Here is a 16,121-nt window from a genome sequence, read left to right as displayed (position 1 = left end):
TACACAGAAATAGAGCTTGCTCAGAAGTTAAGCAGTTATGTGGAAGATTCTTTTATTTTTATTTTTAATTTTATTCTCTTTTTGAATAGGTAATATAATCACACAGTTCAAAAGTCAAATGATATAAAATGGTATCTATTGAGAAGTTTCCTTCCCCTTCTTATCCCTAACCACCCCAGTCCTCACACCCCTTACACTACTAACAACCACTTTTATTAGTATTTATTTTTCCTAATATTTATGCAGATGGAAGTAAATATGTATGCATTCTTATTCCCTTCTCTTCCTCTTCCCTTTACACAAAAGATAGTATACTACAGATATTATTATGCATCCTGGGTTTTTTTTCCTATATATGTCCTGGAGATATTTCTATATCGGTACATAAAGAGCTTCCTTTGTCTTTCTTTCTTTTTATTTTTTTTTACATTTGCAATGTATTCCAAAGTATGAAGGGCCTACAGTTTTTTAACCAGTTCCTTATTGATGGTATGTAGACCATTTCCAATCTTTTGCTATCACAAACAATGCTGTAGTAAATAATCTTAAAGATGAAAGGGAAGATAATTTTAGACTCATACAGAAAAGAGTGGATTAAAGCATTAAATAGAGACAGTCTGGCAAATAGCTAAGACAGTCTCTTTGTGGAACTGGGGAGTGAGGGACTGGAGAAGGGGATGCTGTAGTCAATTGAATGTGTGGTGAGTGACTAGGGAGATCTGTCCAAGAGAAAATTTTTTCTTAGATTAGTTTTTTCCAAGTGGGATAAACAGAAGGTTTTGGAAGAATAACATCAAGTAGGGAGACTCATCTGTACAGCCCTAGGCCCTTAGATTTAATAAGATGTTTTTAGTGTTTGGAAAATAATATCGTTTGTCCTTGGGGAGATGGACAAAAGATTAGAAAAGCCCATTCTTGGCCACCTTCCAAAATTCCAACAAGGTTTTAAAGAGGTCAAGATAAAAAAAAAAAAGATTCTTTGCCTGATAAAAGCTTGCAATCTAAGTATGCGGTACAGCAGACACTGCTGGGGGCTCATCTAACATCCACTTCCCTTCATTCTTGCTGATAGAGCCCTGCCTTTGTCAGGTAGCCCTTTCTGCTATATGGCATAGACTGGCCTCAGTTCCATCCAGGGGCAGATCCTGAGTGATCTAAGTCAGTCATGGTAGCAACGCTCCCCATGAAGACGCTTGGTTGAGGTATTTGCATATGGCCCAATTTTGGCCAATGACAGGGGAAGACAAGTCATCTGGAGGGGCAGGGTCAGCTTTTGGGAGAGCAGTTAGGGTTGTGATCCTCCTCTTTCCTTTATTCATGTGCCAAGAGACAGTATCTCAAATGTCTGCCCAGCTCTCTTGGTCTTGCCATAGTGGGGAGCAGAGAGTCATTCCTGCCCTGACGGAGCCAGAGCCACCCCACAGGTATCTGGGTGAAAGAGGGCTGGCTAGAGCAGCAAGCACCTGGGCGGGTACTCCTTCAATCAATGTTCTTTAAATAATTGTTTTACTTTAATATGGTGGAGTTGGGGAGAAATAGATTTTCTACTAATACTTTGTCTACTAGAAACAAATTAACTTGACTAATTTTCATGAATTGAAGCAAAGTCAGTGTTGTGAAAACATTAGCCAGTCAGTTCACTTTTCCTGTAGCTCTCCTTCCTTTCCTAGCTCTTTCATGATATTTCTGAACCAGACAAGTTCTTTAGAGGCACACTGAAGGGCTTACAATATAGGTAACACAAAAGATGACACTTAACAGCTACCCAGCACTGCTCACAAGTTATTTGGTTTTAGAATCTCTGTTCTGCTTTCATTTTAGGGTTACTGCTTGTGGATGTTGCAGAAAAATTCACTAGGGATATAAGTCTGCTTTAGAAAGGAGTTTTGTGGTTTGCTTTTTAAATTTCCCCCCAAGGGGAGTAGTTTGGAGGTGGCCAATTTACATTTTCTCAATTTGTTCCAGTGAGAAGCGTCACTTTCTAGATCAGCATACCATAGTAACTAAACTAGTTGCTCATCCCCTAACCTGGCTCTGGGTCACAGATTAAATAGAAGATAAGCACTGAGAGAGTGCAATACAAAGTACTGTGAAGCACAGAGGAAAAAAACAGTACCTTTTTGTGACTGGTGAGAAGGTAGTTTGTATCATGCGAGACAGCATGGGCTTTAGAGCTAAAAGCAGGTCCAGCTACATAATTTGCAGAGCCCAGCACAAAATGAACATGTGGAGCCCTTGTCATACAATTATTAAGAATCTCAAGGCAGCAACAGTAGAGCATTAAACAAGTCCAGGGTCCCTGTGCAGGTGGCAGACCCAAGAAGCCAGCCCTGCCGGAGGGGCTTGGGTTCAAATCTCACTCCTGCCACTCGAAGCTCCATGGCTTTGGGCAAGTCACCTTCTCTGAGTCTCATTTTCTTCATCTGTAAAATAGTGTTAACTAAACCTCCCTCGAAGAGCTGCTCTGAGGGTGACATGAAAAGCACTTGCCACATGATAGGTTCACATTCCTCTTACTTTCGTAGTCTGTGTTGTGGGCCCTTTTCCTCAGTTGTTCTCTAGGCATCCATCCATCTTTGACCATCTGTTCTCATTACCCATTTTCCTTATAATATCTTTCAAAAGGGTATTAGAATGAATATTATGAAATGGCCCATATCTAATCATTTGTGATCTACTAAGTAGCAATTTTATATGATTCAACCTAACACAAACTCCCCAGCATGACTTTGAATAGTACCATCCTTAGACTCCCAGCAACTGAAACTCTTCCTCTGCAGCTATGTTTTAGGGGACATGGCCCCCATCCCCCTACCTTACCCACTCCTGCGCTATTCCAGACGCACCCTTCCCCACCTAACGAGGAGTTCCCAGAGCCAAGCCCTCTACTAGACCACTCTCCAGTACCGGGACCCGAGGATTCCCTGACCGAGTGGCCCTCAGCTGTCTTCCAGGACCGCCTTGGCCGGCCTCTGCCCAGGAGCCGCCTCCTCCTCACCGGCTGGGTGCAAAACTTATGCAGGAGTTTTTTTTGTTTTGAGGAAGATTAGCCCTGAGCTAACATCTGTTACCAATCCTCCTCTTTTTGCTGAGGAAGACTGGCCCTGAGCTAACATCCATGCCCATCTTCCTCTACTTTCTATGTGGGACGCCTACCACAGCATGGCTTGCCAAGCGGTGCCATGTCTGCACCCAGGATCCGAACCGGAGAACCCCAGGCCGCGGAAGCAGAACATGCCCACTTAACCACTGCGCCACCAGGCCGGCCCCTTATGCAGGAGTTTTATCTGGGGACCTACTTCTCTGCACCTCCTCCCAATTGCTTATGATTTCCCCAGATATTCTGGGATTTTTAAAAACCTTCATGACTTTCTACATGACGCTGTCTCAAACCTTTCTGGGAAATTCTACTAGTCATTTAAGAACCAGTTTATATATCAACTCTTGTATTAGTCATCCCTGGCAATCCTCTCTACCATCCCAACCCTTATCCCCAGGCAGAGTTAGCTGCTGGGTGCGTTTTTACGAACTGTGATCACATAACTGTGAAAAAACATCATACTGTATGTAATTGCTTTTACGCTCCTAGACTAGACTGTGTAGGAGCTGTTCCAGGGCAGAAAACATGCTTCTGCATGCTTATTCTCAGTGCCTACCCCAGAGCCTGGCACTCAGTAGACAGTCAATAAATCTTTCAGTGTGGTGTTGTCATCAAAATCCCAGCTCTTTCAGTGACATGTGGCCTTGAGCAAGTTGCTGAATCCCAGTTTCCTCTTCTTTGAAATAGAAATGAACATAATTACCTTCTTGAATGGCCCTAAGGATTAAATAAAACAATACATCCGAGGTGCTTCAGCACAATGATAAATAGTGTGAGCCCAATAAAGGATGACTATAATTAAACTACCTCTTACATTCTGGTTCTTGGTAACATGTAAGAGGAAGTAAATAGTCCTTTCAAGCCAGCAATGTGGTTCCTTGGAATTCGTGTTTAATACCACAGTCTTAATAGAACTGTGAGAAAATAGGTTTTAAAAATTGCCTGAGGTAAGGTAAATGATACTTGCAAACTGTTTACTAAAAAGGTACCAAGTAGCATTTTTCAATAAAACGAAAACATTAGGTAACTCTTGGCACTCTTGGCACCAAACGGGTGAGAAAAATACTACATTGCAATCTATTTTGAGAGGTATTCATAATAAGTTTATATATCAACTACATACATAGAAGTAAGCATAAACTTTTTTATAACTACCTCTTTAAGAACTTTATATAAATATATATGTAACAACTATGATCTGTTTTTATAACTACATATTTAGGTATTCCTACAAAAATGCTATAGGTATACCTATATACATTCCATTTAAATGTTTTTTTAAACAAGGAAAAAGTTAATTGTAAGGAAAAATATACTAATAGAGACAAAACAATCACTATGTGTTGCTACATGTATCATACCCAGTCTGCTATAACTTGTTACCCCAAATTGGGGGCTTTTGTCTATTAGCATATTGTGCAAAATTAAATGAAAGTACTGGTATTTGCATTCTTGCACCTCTAAATCCTGTTTTATCAAGGAGAAAAACCAAGGAAATGGAATGTGATCTAAGCTTTCAGGCGAAATAAGAACTGGTTGATTTCACTTATTTGAATCTTGTTGCTTATATAGAATGACTATAATAAGTTTGCCTACTTTGGTAAAGAACTTAATAGTCTCAATCTTTGTTCTCCAAGCTAGTGCAAATAAAATAAGATAAAAAGGATACTGCTGTAAAGCAGGTGAAGCAAGCAACTATTTGGCTGGTTGCAAAATCAGACACTTTTTTCTGCAAGGAATCCATGCTATTATTATGCTGTCAACTGTTAGTGTTTAAAATCTCAACTACAGGAGACTACAAGCCTACCTATCTACAAGGGCTAATTATGCTAATTTTTTTCACAATAGCATATCTCATTGCACATTTAAGATTCACTTAAATCCATAGGAGCTGCTAATTTAAAATCTTAGGATATAAGACGATATCTGAGGTTGATAATGAATAAATTACAGGGGAGGTAGAGATACTGATAGCAAATTTAGGAAGATTTCAAAGCCCCAAGAAAGAAATTTGGTAAATCTTGTGTATTCTAGGTGGTAGGACCGCAAGTGAGTGTTAGCCTTACAATAGTAAAAACAACAACATCATAGTAAAGTAGCTTTTCTTTGAGTTGCCTGTTGTGCTTAAAAGTATAATAAATGGAATACCATCTTTACTCTTGCCATAATACTAAGGCACAAATATTTGAATTCTAAATTGGAGGCCAGAGGAAGCAGAAGCTTCCTTACGGAAAGAGATGGCGGAGTTTGGCATTGAGTTCTCTCTCCTTGCTTAAAAGATCCAGGCTGTGCTTTTTGAAGGCTTCAGACTGCAGCCTGAGTTCATCGTAGGCCTTCTGGATCCCATCTACCCTGCGCTGAAGCTCCCGGACTCTCAAATTACTGTCCACAGCCACTGCCTCTTGCTCAAACCGCTCTAGCGCATGCCTCCTGGCCGCATCTGCCATCTCCAACTTCTCCTCAAGCTGGCGGATCTCTGCTTGCTTGTTCTGAAGCACCTTGCCCCTCTCCATTGACAGCTGCAGCAGCTCCTCTTTCTCACGAGTGACGGTCTGCAGCTTGGCCTGCAGCTCCTGGTTCAGGCTGCTGTGCTCCAGCTCAGCCTTTGCCATCTGCTCCATGGCCTGCTGGTGCTGCTGCTTGAGGCTCTGCAGCTGGCTGCGCAGCTGCTCTGTCTCCTTGGTGTGGGCCTGGGCTTGCTGGTTCTGCAGCTCCAGCAGCTCCTTCTCTCGGGCCTGTGCCTGGCAGGCATCCTGAGCACACCTCTGTTTCAGAGTCTCCAGCTCCTTGGCGAGGACCTCGCTCCGGGCAGTGAGCTGCAATACTTTGGCCTCCTGGTCCTTCAGAGCCTGGCTGAAGAGGTTGTCATTCTCCAGCCTCAGCTTCTCGTTCTCCTCTCTCAGCTTGACGTTCTGACTCTTGTGTTCGTCCTTGAAGCGGATCATCAACTCGTGGTTAGCTGCCAGGGTCATAAAGCGTTCCTCCAGCTTCTGGGCATGCTCCTTCTTGGCCTTCAGCTTCTGGGCCTCCAGCATCCTCTTCTCCTCCAGCTCTGTGTTGAGCATCTCCAGGATCTGGCAGCGTTCCAAGGCCTTGTCTGACCTCCGCTTCAGGATGCAGATGAGCTGGGACTGCTCCTGGATGCGGGAGCAAAGCAACGCCTTCTCACTCTTCTCCTCCTCAGACAGTCCCCGGAGGTTTGCCAAGGCTTCCCTCAGACCGTCCAGTTCCTTAAACTCCATCTCCTCTTCCTGGTTTTCCAGTTTTTCGTTTTGCTTATCTAAGGGTTCTTCAGAGGGTGGGGTGTCCATCTGGAGGGCCTTCTCTTCCTGGGGCATAGGCGTTCTCCTCCACTATCAGCTGACTAAACAGCCTTTCCCCCTGAGATTTCGAAAGCCACAGAGTTGCTAGGGACTCCTGGCACTCTCCAGCAGTTGTTTTTTTTCCAGTAAGGAGCCCTGTGATTGGTGGATAGGGCTTCAGAATGCTGTGAAGTAACAACCGGGGGACCTGGGGGAGTTCAGAACCAATCTGGTCAGGTTATGCTTGGGTTTCTAACCAATCACAGATCTCAGCTCACAGCCCAGTGTCTGGCCTATACGGTACAGAGAAGAGACGCCAGCCCCACTAGATTTCCAGCCTCTATCAGGGGAAGAAGTCTGACTCTGCCTAATTTCTGGTAGGAGTAAACAAATTAAGCTGATGATGACACATTCCTCTTCCTCCCCACTTCAGTTGTCATGAGAATAAATTGCTGTCTTTGGAAACACAGTTGGCAACTTAAAAATCTGCAGTCTATAAATACAAAGTAACAGTTGTATTCTGAGAGTCAGGATCCTAAATGGCTGTGAGTTTGCACCTGTAATATTTGGCACAGCTCAGGAAAAGAGCAAACACAACGAAATTTCTTTTGTTTCCCTTAGCATTGTCCCCATCTGGGAATACCTTTTATTACATATTTAGCACTCCCTGTTTTTACCCATTAGCAAAATAAGGTTACAGAAAGAAGATTAATGAATGTAGATAAGATAAACATTAAAAGAGACAAAAAGATCCAAATGAGGCTTACCAATATATACCAAAGTCAGTTCCAGATGGATTAGTTAAATAAGAGTGAAATAAAATCAAAGTATTAAAAATGGAGACTAGTAGAAAATAAAGGTAAGCATAAAGGCTCTGGGCCAGAAAGGACTGACTTAGCTTAAACATTATCTAAGAGATGAGCAAGGAAAAGCTTAATTTGACTTTGTTGAACAGCTAAAGTTATCTATAATTTTAAAAATTTTGTGACCTCTGAGGTCTCTCCAGCCTCTCCTTCCTCTGGACCTGCCTGACATTTTACTCCCTAGCCCAACCCAACTACTGAAGTTCCCCTAACCCACCAGCTCTCTTGCCCTGTATATAGGTGTTCCCTCTGCTTGGAATGCCTTTTCCCATCTTGTCACTTGTCGCTCTAGTAATTTACTCAGTGTTTTATACTTAAAGAATCATCCTCTCTGTGAGGCCTTTCCTGGCCTCTGCATTAGAATTGACCACTCACCTGTTTTAGCGCATCCACTCACTATAGCCTGTTCATAGAGCATGTTAAAGCCTCATTGCACTCACTGTTTACCTGCCTGCTTCCTCCTGCTAAACCCTGGCATCATTAAGGGCAGGGACTGTGTCTGTTTCATCCTTAATGACTAGACCGGTGTCTGGCACATTGGAGAAACTCAGATAAATGTGTGTTGAATGGATCTTGGAGGCAAAAAACAAATTGAGAAAAATATCCACCATAAATATGACAGACAATAGACTTATATTTTTATAGAGAGCCTGTTCAAATCAATAAAGCATTAACATCTTCAAAGAGAAATGAACAATTAAATTCACAAATGAGGGGACAGAAATGGCCAAGAACTGAACCTCATTAGTGAGCCAATAAATACAAGTTAAAATTAAACATAATTTCATCTATCAAATTAGTCAAGTTTTTCCCCCTTATTTTAAGACTACTCAGGACCGGAAAGGGTATAGTGAAATAGGTACTGTCTTATACTGTTGGTGAAAGTCAGTTGACAGCACGTATTGAGAACTTGAAACATTTTTATGCCTGTTGAACTAATGATTGCCCTTCTGGGGAGATCTTGGCTCAGGAAATAATCTGAAAGAAAAAGTTTTGCTCAAAACTTTTCATTACAGTGTGGCTTATAACAACTAAAAGTTGGAACTCTAAATGTCCAAAAAAGAGAAAATGTTAAGAAAAATTACGATATTTTCATATAACAGAATATTATGCAGCCATTAAATATTATCATGTTTATAGGTAACTTAATCGCATGGAAATGCTCATGTTAGAAAGATAATTGGGGGCTGGCCCCGTGGCCTAGTGGTTAGGTTCGCGCACTCTGCTGCAGGTGGCCCAGTGTTTCGTTGGTTCAAATCCTGGGTGTGGACATGGCACTGCTCATCAAACCACGCTGAGGCAGCGTCCCACATGCCACAACTAGAAGGACTCACAATGAAGAATATACAACTATGTACCAGGGGGCTTTGGGGAGAAAAAAATAATATCTTTAAAAAAAAAGATAACTGAAAAAGAAAGACAAAAAACTTAAAATTCAGAATGTTTTTAATGCTGTGAAAACTTCAGCATAGAGCCAAGAGTTGAATATTCCTGTCATCATTATTTCTGATGATCAGACTTAATCTTTCAAGTCAGGATGATAAAGAAAAAGCTTGGGAGTCATTATAGATGTTGGATGGATTTTTAAATGCTTCAGATTTCACTGGGAGCAAAATAGATTTGAAGAAAGCATTTCAGATTTTCTCTCTGGTCTCAAAGATCAGGGTCTCACATCTCAAATTCTGAATCTCATCTATACACTGAAAGCCAGACTGAGGACTAGGGAAATTTCCTGAACTAAAATTTTAATAACTACTTAAAGTATATGATATTGAGGTCTTACAAAAGTGGGTTCCAAAGACTTAAAAAATATGAATTAAAGTTATTCGTAATTTTTCCTTCATTTCTCTTCTTCTCTTTTCCTTAAATTTCAAGCTTCGTATACTGAAATGAAACTTGTAAAGTGGAGGCAAGTGACTAGAAAGTTAGAATAGTCCTCTTCATTTAAATATATGCATTTCATACATATATTGAAAATTTTATTTGCTGATTACCATATATGGTTGTCTGATGTGGTAAAGTGAATTCACAGAATATATTTCCTAAGAAAAGAGAAAGAAGAAAAGAAAATGCTCAAAACATGAATAGCAGTTGTTTCTTGAGGATGAGCTGATGGATGCTTTCCCTCCTCTTTCTACCTAAGTCCCTTGTACATAGTGGATGATAAGTGATATTTGTTGATTAAATAGCTTTTCCATGTTAAAAATATTTTATATTTCTTCTATGTTAAAATTATTTTAAATAACATTAAATCCATAGGTTACTTGTCAAAGCTAAGAATCTCACAAGATCCTGATCAACATGTATTCATTAATTTATTCAGCAAACATTTGCGATGTAGAGTGCAGTGCTAGAAGCTAGTATACATCAATACATTAGATACCATCACTCCTCTCAAAGAACTTACAGTTTAGTAATGATGACTTTTGGCTCCTCTCTGCCATGGTTGTTTTCTTTGTTCTACTATTTTTTTCCAGCAACCATTGATCTTGAAAGTATCCAATAATTTCCCTTCCCAGAGGTCTAAGGCATAAAAAACTTGGCCAGTGCTCTCCCTAGTGGTAACCAGTGAATCCCCTCCACTTGGCCTTTGTTAATAAGTCTTTTCCTGTCTTTTTTGAACTACTATTTACAGAGTTCTTCTATATACCCTACACAGTAATAGGCATTTGTACATCTTCTCTCATTTAATTCTAACTATATTCTTGAAAGGTAAGCATTATTATCTACATTTTATACTTTATTGGGAACAAAGAAACTAAGACACAGAGAGATTAAGCAAGTTGCCCCAGGTCAGCTAGAGAGAAAGTGATAAAGCCAGAATTCAAGTCCAGAGCTTTTTGATATGAAAGCCCATGGTCTTTCACTCTTCATTCATTCATTTGCTTATTCATTCACTCAATTCACATACCAAGAAACTCTTATGTCCAAGGTTGCAGTCCTAGCTCTTAAGATGATTACAGTCTGATGATGTAGACAGACAAATAATAGGAAAACAGCAATTCAGTGTGATAAGTGCTAATGTGATCATGGGTAAATCAGACACATCCCTATTCTCAAAGAATAAAGATAGGGGAGCAATGGTCTGAAGTCTGCTCCCACATCCTGACTGAGGTACTGAGTGTAGGACAGTGAGACTCATCTTTTTGTAAGGCTGAAGAACAAGTTTTTTGGAACAGTCAGATAAGAAGTGGAGGGAATGTTCTGAGATTGGATCCGATATGTGAGGGAATTTGTTTTGTGAAACAAACTAGTGAGATTAGTGAATAAGCCTGGGAGGGAGTGGAGACAGGAAAGGAGATGGGAGAGCAATCCCAAAGCAGACTGGGAATGAGAGTACAGGAGAAGGCAGATGTTCAGGGGTTTTTTACTTGGATAGTGAATATGGATGACAGAGATGTGCAAAGAAGAAGTCCAGGCAATTTCCCTGGTACATGTAGCCAGGCCTCTCTGGAAGAAGTTAGCCTGGGCCAACAGTAATAATCATGCCTTTGGTGGACTCCCAGGCCAGCTGAGCAGGCAGGGGGCCCCAGGATCCTCGCCACCTACTTAGAAGCTGCAGCAGTCAGGGTAGATGGGGAAATTTAGGCCTCTCCGGAAAGAGTCAACAGAGACTCTTTGAAATATTACTTCATTTTTAAATAATGGAATTTTGAAGTATTTTCACTTGAGGGAGACACAAATTGTGTGGCTACGCAGCTCTTGATTTCTCCAGTGCCCATGTCTATATAATACCCCATTCTTCTGATAATGAATCACTTCTCCCTCACCACAGGGTGGACACATAATCCAGGCAGGGTCGATCATAAGATCTTACCCCATCCATCCCTGGCCACAGGGAGTGGTCCCCACCTAGGGAGATGACCCAAGCCTGGCCCGATTCTCCCAGAGACCTCTGAAGCCGAACCTAGCAAAGAGAAGTGCTTTAGCTGAGAGGCTGTGATGCTGGAGCTGCCTGTGGTGCTATTTTCACTCCCTGAGGAAGATGACAGGTGGTATGTGAATTCCTGGTTCCAGCCTGAGTCCTCCAAGTACTCTGGGTTCCTGCAGAACTTCTTTAATTCTATGGACTAATCCAGTATATTTCCAATAAATCCCCTTTTTGGGCTTATTTCTAGTTGGGTTTCTCAAAAAAGAAAGTGAAAAAAGCCCTAAAACATGCAGTTCAAGGAAATGCCTCCAGTTTAAGAAAATAAACATTGAAGGTTTAGCAGGACTTTGCCTAAAAGTCTCACTGGCGCAAAAGTCTGTCAATTTGAGTTCACTAAAGAATTCAGGTTGCCCACACTTGATAATGTGTGTAAGTCCCATTAGCCTTCCTCTTGCAGCCAGGTGAGATTAAATTTATGATGTACGCTTTCTTTTTCAGGAAAAAACATAACAGGAGATCCCCTTGGATGTCCTGAGGCAGTTGGAAGTCGGGCAGATGCAAGGAGAGTGGTTCTATTGTCCACTCTGGTGTTTTGAAAGTCAGGCATCTGGGGATGGCAGGAGGCAGGCAGTTCTAGTCCTAGATGGGGAGATACTGGAAGCAATCACATAAGTGCTTCAAAGCTGGCTGGATGCTGGGAGAAGGCTGAGCAGATAACCGAAGGCAGGGCTGAGAAAGTAGTTTGTAATGTGAAGTGGTGGAAGCTGGAACAGGATTCACACTTCCGCCACTGTTCCAGGCTGACCTTGGAGGTGTGCCTCCATTCAGCTTATCTTGCCGTTCCCCAGGTCACAACAGGAAGAGGGAACAGAGTCAGACTAAACACCCCCATAAAAGACCTCAAGAGACAATGGGAAGGGTGTGGTACTATCGCTCTTACTGGCAAGTGGGTAGGAAGTTCTAGTCTGTGTGGGGAGGAGTCAAGCACTCTAGTTGCTTTAAATGACATTTATTAGCCACCTGTTACAGGATCTCACACTCCCCCACCATGCAGGCTTCCCCTAAGCTACATTAAATCAGTGATCTTTTTGAGAAAGGGAAGCTAGTTGGGTCCTAAGGGGAATGATATTTTATATATTAAAATGACTCCAAAATGTCTCCGTGGAACACTTTTCAAGAATAAACGTTAACTTATCTTCAAAGCTTTTCAGCTATTTTTTAAAATAAAAATTGTGCTCTTAATAACATAGCCAAAGCTTCCCACTTAAAGGAAATGATGTCCAGAGTTGCAGTAAAGACTGAAGAAATATTAACTCAGTAGAAGTTCCTTAGCCTTGCTAGGGAATTTAGATTTTAGGATTTTTAACATAAAGCATTTCATTTAAAATGAAAAGTCCAATTCATTTGACATTACGATTAAATCATATAATAATTTATTCTAAGGATTTTTATAAAATACTTTATGAAAATTATACATACATAGAAGTACAGTATAATTTAACAATTTACATTCTAATTAAAACTTTATTGCAAAGCATGCCTGTGACCACTCTCATGCTGCTTTTATATAGTAGAGTTACAAGAAAAACAAAACCTTATATATGCAAGGTTTTGGGGGGTTTTTTTACATACCTATTACAAAATACAGGCTTGAGACCTATCTTCGGAGAAAAATTGAGCCCAAAACTGAATTCCACCTATGGCCAGTGGGTGGCACCAAAGTACACTTGAGACTGTTTTAACGCTGGGAAAAGGGAAGCAGTTTCTCAAGGCAGAAATACATGCAGTAAATTCAGTCTCGTGGTGCTAACATGGAATTCCACATTTTAATAGAGATTGCAGAGTAAATAGTTTTCTTATGGTCAAATTCTTTATCATCACAAATATTCTGCCTTTTCTCCCCCTCGTCGGAGTATCTTTCTGTCACTCTTTTCCACAACTTACTTGTTTTCAGTTCCTGCAAGGGCTTTCAATGATCAAGTGGCAGACCCTCCTAACTGTAGCTCCAGACTGTGTTGTGAAACACATGATGGCAAACTAGAAAATTCTGCCTGTTAACCCACACCCCACATTTAATATTTTTTGGGCAGCTTTTTCTTTGAAGCAGCAGCAACAGTTCAATTTTCCTAGCTTTCTCAACTATCTTCTTTACTGTTGGAGTCACAAATAAGTTACCCATTTTGTGATTATTTAAATCTCTTGGGCCTTGTAACCAAAGAAGCACATCATGCAGGTTGACTTCAACGTGCTGTGTAGCATTTGTTAGTGGCAATAGATAGGTGATGATCTCTGTCCACACAGTCAGATTTTCAAGATGAGAGTCCACCTGTTCAGCAGTTTTCAGAGGAGAAGACTTTTGGGTTCATTTGGAAATTTTGGCAATCAACAGCATTCTGAGAGGCAGGGTTGCTTCAATCCAAGTGTTGGGGGAATTTACCATCTTTTCCCAGAGAGCAACTTCCTCTGAAGTAGAGTCCATCCAATCTACTTCAGTACCATAGCTTTTACCTGAAAAAAGGAAGCTTTGCATTTAGAAAGGAATAGCTCAGTGTGGGGGGTGGGGGTGGGGGGGCCGGGGGGGGGCGGGTGGGAAGGATCATCCCTAATTATAATCACCAATGGAAGACAGCTAGGAAGAGTTTTAACATCACCAGGAGGGCAGATCTGGGACTCAATACAAGAAAAACTATTTAACCATCTGAGATGTCCAATAATGGGACACTCCATAACTGGGATAACTCCTATTATTCTCAGTTATTTCTCTTCACGTGCACATAAGAGCTGACCTGTCGGGGCCACAGGAGAGTAGGAGGGAGCATTCTTGCATTGGGTTGGAAATAACACTAGATGATCTCTAAGGAAGTGTGGTTACAACTTTAGTGTCTAACAGACTCAATTTCAAATCTTCGCTCTGCCACTTCTTACCTCTGTTACTTAATTTCTTTGAACATCAGTTCCTCTGGGGATAACAGTAGCTACTCACAAAATTGCCGTGAGGATTAAACGAAATAATGCAAATGAAGCACTCAGTACAGTGACTAGTGCTCCATAAATGTTAGTTATATTCAAAGCACACTTTTAGCCCTGAAGGGCCATCAACGTTTTTTCAGGAAACAGTAGTGATGAAGGCTTTTGTGTGTCCCCTACAATAATTTAAGCTCTGCGATGCAGACACTGTATCCTGTTAATCTTCATATCGAGAGCCCTTGGCACACAGCCTGACATTCTTTCACTCCTTCATTTCTTTACACTTAATGGAAATAGAGTATCTGCTTTCATTAGGAAAAAGCAAAGCAACCAACCAACCAACCTCTAGTGTCTCCAGAAGCACTTGGCTCATAGAGAATTAAAAATGTAACAAATGTTACCTGTTCCAAAGCCAATCCGAAGGCCTCCCAAAAACTGGTTGGTTAACTTGTAATGGTCCCAGACGGTAAGCTCTACACAGGCTTCTGTCAGGTCTTCAGGCCTGAACCCATCATACACCATGGTGTGGTTGAAGACAGGGTTGGTGGTTTTCCCTACAGCTCTCGTCTTCTGGCGACTTTTCCTACTGGTATCTGGAAGGATGGTACTACAAAAAGAAACATTATTGTGAGGGATTTTTTTTTCTTTTTTCAGTGAGGAAGATTGGCCCTGAGCTAACATCTGTTGCCAATCTTCATCTTTTTGTTTGAGGAGGATTGTCACTGAACCAACATCTGTGCCAATCTTCCTCCTTTTTGCATGTGGGGCATGCCACAGCACCGCCCAATAAGTGGTGTGTAAGTCCGCGCCCAGGATCCAAACTTGCAAACCCCAGGCCACCAAAGTGGAGCAGGCAAACCTAACTACTATGCAACTGGGCCGGCCCTGTGAAGACATTTTAATAAGATAGACATTTATGTTTTCAGTGCATTTCAAAACAGCTACTGAGAATTGGTGGAAGGAAATGGAGGAAAAAAAGAGTATAGAGAGGCAGCAGTGCTGGTGGTGGGGCATCCTGCTGGAAAGACTGTGCATCAAAATGGACCAGACTTGCTTTGAATCCTGACTCTGTCAGTTATTGGCTGTGTAGTGCAGGGAAAGTTACTTAACCTCTCAGATACTTGCTTTCTCATCTATAAAATGGGAATGGTGGTGCTTACTTCACAAGGTTAATATTAGAATTGCATATGAAGCAAACAACTTAGTTCAGCGCCTGCATTTAAGTACTTACTATGTAGCAATTGTTTGAGGATTCCTTTAAAATTTGGAAGCACGGTCTCTTCCTGATTATCTGTGATAGCCTAAAGAATTAGTCTTGTACAGAACTGAAAAGAAGAGAAACCTTTCCAATTGATAGATTTGACTTTGGGAATAAATCATGTATTTGCAATCATTTACATTTAATTTGTGGTAATAACCGAATTACCTTTAACCTGCCATGCCTCTTGTAAAGGCAAGAAGGTCTGAGATTAGTCTCAAAATGGGAGACTGACCTGAGCTGAAAAATCTTAGCAGCTTACATCTATGAAAAATATGTATATAGGGAAAATTATAAATAATTTCATATAAACTTAAATAGCTACATCTGGTCTTCTAGTAGAAGCCATATAAATAAAATTAGAGGGAGCCAAGACAGTACACTAATATCTGTTTTAGTTATTATTTACTAGATTCCAGGCATTTATAACAGAGAAAAAAGTTTGCTGCTTAAAAACCCAAATTGTCTTAAGCTTTTATGAGCTAACAATTAACATATGTTTTTTTAGCAAATAATTTTCCAGATATTTGCAGGTTGATGCAAAAGGTCTTTTGCAAATGGGCACAAAACAAGTGTTCCACAAAGGCGTTAAGGAGTGTGGCGCCCCACCATTAGAAATTTCATAAACTCTTTAGTACTGAATATTGTCCTCACCAGCAGATGTACCTCCTAGGAATACATTACATACCTGAGTATGTGGTCTCTGGTTTCATTTGTGTATATGCCCTCTTATCTATATGATTTTAAAACTAAATGAAGC

The 16,121-nt window shown here is 40.9% G+C and overlaps 2 protein-coding genes across 45 annotated transcripts in view; both read right to left on the bottom strand.

Moving 5' to 3' along the window:
* Positions 1 to 5,185: 5,185 nt before the first annotated feature.
* Positions 5,186 to 6,761, bottom strand: CCDC89 (coiled-coil domain containing 89). The gene has a single exon (XM_008540039.2). The coding sequence runs from the start codon at positions 6,436 to 6,438 to the stop codon at positions 5,326 to 5,328; it is 1,113 nt and encodes a 370-aa protein (XP_008538261.2). The 5' UTR covers positions 6,439 to 6,761; the 3' UTR covers positions 5,186 to 5,325.
* Positions 6,762 to 12,546: 5,785 nt separating this feature from the next.
* The window catches only part of SYTL2 (synaptotagmin like 2), a 107,737-nt gene continuing 104,162 nt past the window's right edge, over positions 12,547 to 16,121 (bottom strand). For all 44 annotated transcript variants that reach the window (XM_008540094.2, XM_008540078.2, XM_008540109.2 and 41 more), the window contains 2 exons: positions 14,505 to 14,710; positions 12,547 to 13,644 (listed from right to left, as the gene is read on the bottom strand). In XM_008540094.2, coding sequence (XP_008538316.2) covers positions 13,499 to 13,644; positions 14,505 to 14,710 — 352 coding nt within the window. In that variant the 3' untranslated portion in view covers positions 12,547 to 13,498. The remainder of the gene's footprint in view (positions 13,645 to 14,504; positions 14,711 to 16,121) is intronic.

This window comes from Equus przewalskii, chromosome 6, assembly GCF_037783145.1.
Source record: "Equus przewalskii isolate Varuska chromosome 6, EquPr2, whole genome shotgun sequence".
In the NCBI taxonomy this organism is placed as follows: domain Eukaryota; kingdom Metazoa; phylum Chordata; class Mammalia; order Perissodactyla; family Equidae; genus Equus; species Equus przewalskii.
Note: the sequence above shows the minus strand (reverse complement) of the source record. Positions and strands in the feature narration are given on the sequence as shown.